The sequence below is a fragment of the Argiope bruennichi genome, chromosome 5 (assembly GCF_947563725.1).
Source record: "Argiope bruennichi chromosome 5, qqArgBrue1.1, whole genome shotgun sequence".
Taxonomy (NCBI): Eukaryota; Metazoa; Arthropoda; class Arachnida; order Araneae; family Araneidae; genus Argiope; species Argiope bruennichi.
In genome coordinates, this window is record NC_079155.1 from 113,854,038 (window position 1) to 113,856,703 (window position 2,666).

Sequence of the window (2,666 nt, forward strand, 5' to 3'; positions counted from 1 at the left end):
TGGCGAAAATGATGCAAATGGGCTTTAGACGGGAGCTTTTATAGTCTCAACAAGGAGGAAGTGGCTTCTGATTGGTCAGCTCTACTAGCAAATTGAAAGATAACTCGTTTAAGGATCTCTTTCCAATCTTGCCAAGTCATACTCTGCTAGCAAAATGCATCATGTTGTATAAAGTATCTAATTCCAATCTTGACAAGTCCAACAGCAAACCATTAATATTTGTGATGGGCATAAACATCGGTTCTAGAAACATGAATGTCCAATTCTCTGTCGAATTTTTAACAAGGTCGGGATCAGGCACTTGACAAAAGGCCACTTTGCGTCCTACCCCTTTGCTAAATCCAATCAGCCAATGCAACTTGAATGTCCAAAGTAGGTTTTAGAAAGATAACAAACCAAATTATCAAACGTGTCTACATGTAATTATTTAATACACATTACAAACATAATGTTTAAACTTTTAAAACACAAACACAAACACACACACACAAGTAAAAAAAAAAAAAAAAAAAAAAAAAAAAAAAAAAAAAAAATTTTTTTTTTTTTTTTTTTTTTTTTTTTTTTTTTTTTTTTTTTTTTTAAGTACACTTGTGTCTTTAAATGTTTCAACATTATGCTTTCAGTTTATCAATGCTTTCAGAATGGCTTTCAACAATTTCAGTTCCAACTGGGTTTACAACTTCCCATCTCAAGGAAGGTCTTTTATTCCAAGATCATATCCCAATGATGATGTAACTTCTTTTGGACAATATCCCTATTCTTGCAGGACGGATCATGGACAAGGACAAACCAATAATTCTTTTTCCAATGGGTTTGGACAACGTCCTTATGGACAAACCAATAATTCTTTTTCCAATGGGTTTGGACAACGACAAACCAATAATTCTTTCTCCAATGGGTTTGGACAACGTCCTTATGGACAAACGAGCAATTCTTTCTCCAATGGGTATGGACAACGCCCTTATGGACAAACCAATAATTCTTTTTCAAATGGGTATGGACAACGCCCTTATGGACAAACCAATAATTCTTTTTCAAATGGGTTTGGACAACGACAAACCAATAATTCTTTCTCAAATGGGTTTGGACAACGACAAACCAATAATTCTTTCTCCAATGGGTTTGGACAACCTCCTTATGGACAAACCAATAATTCTTTTTCTAATGGGTTTGGACAACCTCCTTATGGACAAGCAAATAATTCTTTCTCCAATGGGTTTGGACAACCTCCTTATGGACAGACAAATACTTTTTTTCCCAATGGGTTTGGACAAGCCAATAATTCTTTTTACGATTGGTATCCTTACTGGCAAGCCAATCCTTCTTTTAACGAATGGTATGGACAAACCAATAACTCTTTTTCCAATGCGTTTGGACAAGCCAATAACGAACCAACTTTTTTTGGTGATTTGATTGGACAACAAGAGTCAAATGCTTTTAGAGATCTAAAAGAAATTGAATACGAATTGACTCGATCGTTTGCTGTCGAACCGACTGTCTTTGACGACGAATCACCCGGGATTGATTTGTATTTTCCTGCAGGAGGAGTGGGGGCCGTCGTTCAGCCAGGAGAACAAATCAAAATTAATACACACGTCATTTTCAAATTACCTAAAGGAACGGTTGGCATCATTATGGACAAGTCATCGGTGGTGACACGTAAACAATTAAAAGTCGAAGCGGGATTGATTGATACTGGCTATCGCGGTGAAATTGTGGTTGTATTGCGCAACATGTCACGAGATGTTGTTGAAATTTCACCCGGTGAAGCCATTGCTCAAATGTTGCTGCAAGAGACGTGCAAAAGTAAGTTGACCAAAGTCATCAAGGTTGATGCCAACACGCATCGGGGAACGCGAGGTTTTGGTGAAAGGCAAAGAGTGGACCGTCGTGACCATTGTAAAATTTTATAATGTGGTTATAATAAAGGATGTGTGAAAAATATACGTGTGCCGATTGTAAAATGGTGGTTGGATTTCATTGTTGTAAAGATTGGCCTTGTAAAGGTATGCACGAAAAATTTGTACGATGTATAAAATGTGGCAACATACTTAGAAACTCTAAATAACAAATAATGATCCAATAGGTTACTAAAATGTGAATAATATACTCAAACAGCAATTGACGATTGTAATGTTAAAATTCAAATTAGAAAGTAAAAGCAATCTATTAAAAAAAAAAAAAAAAAAAAAAAAAAAAAAAAAAAAACTTTTTTTTTTTTTTTTTTTTTTTTTTTTTTTTTTTTTTTTTTTAATGTTTCATTGAAGATTTAAATTTGAGATTCCTATTCCAACTCTTTTTAACGTGATGGATCTTGAACCTTCTTTCATGGTGACCGCGGACTATGCCAACAATGTTTCACCCGCCTTACAATACATTGAAGAAGAGGTGAAAAATTGTCAAAATCCCTATCTCACCTACGATACTATTGCGCTACGAGCTATTGAGAAATTTACCCAGACAATGCATTTGAGTCTCTTTCACGTGGTGGATATCGTACGACAGGGACCCTACCTTCTCAACAAAGAATTGCATAGTCGTTTATTGCATTTGTGGCAGCATCGAAAACGTCCCGTCTCCTATGATGAACAAAACTGTGTCGAACGGATTTTGGGCCACGATTATAATCGGGCCGTGGATATCATCAAATTGGTTGGCATCTTGAA

At 35.8% G+C, this 2,666-nt stretch overlaps 1 protein-coding gene across 1 annotated transcript; it reads left to right on the forward strand.

The window, feature by feature from the left end:
- The first annotated feature begins 641 nt into the window (after positions 1-641).
- On the forward strand, positions 642-1,913 carry LOC129968354 (probable serine/threonine-protein kinase clkA). Its single transcript, XM_056082211.1, has one exon. It carries the CDS (start codon positions 642-644, stop codon positions 1,911-1,913), a length of 1,272 nt encoding a protein of 423 aa, XP_055938186.1.
- Positions 1,914-2,666: the final 753 nt, after the last annotated feature.

What these genes read in the sequence shown, in the direction of transcription:
- LOC129968354 (XM_056082211.1), top strand. Translation starts at nt 642, where the DNA reads ATGGCTTTCAACAATTTCAGTTCCAACTGGGTTTACAACTTCCCATCT.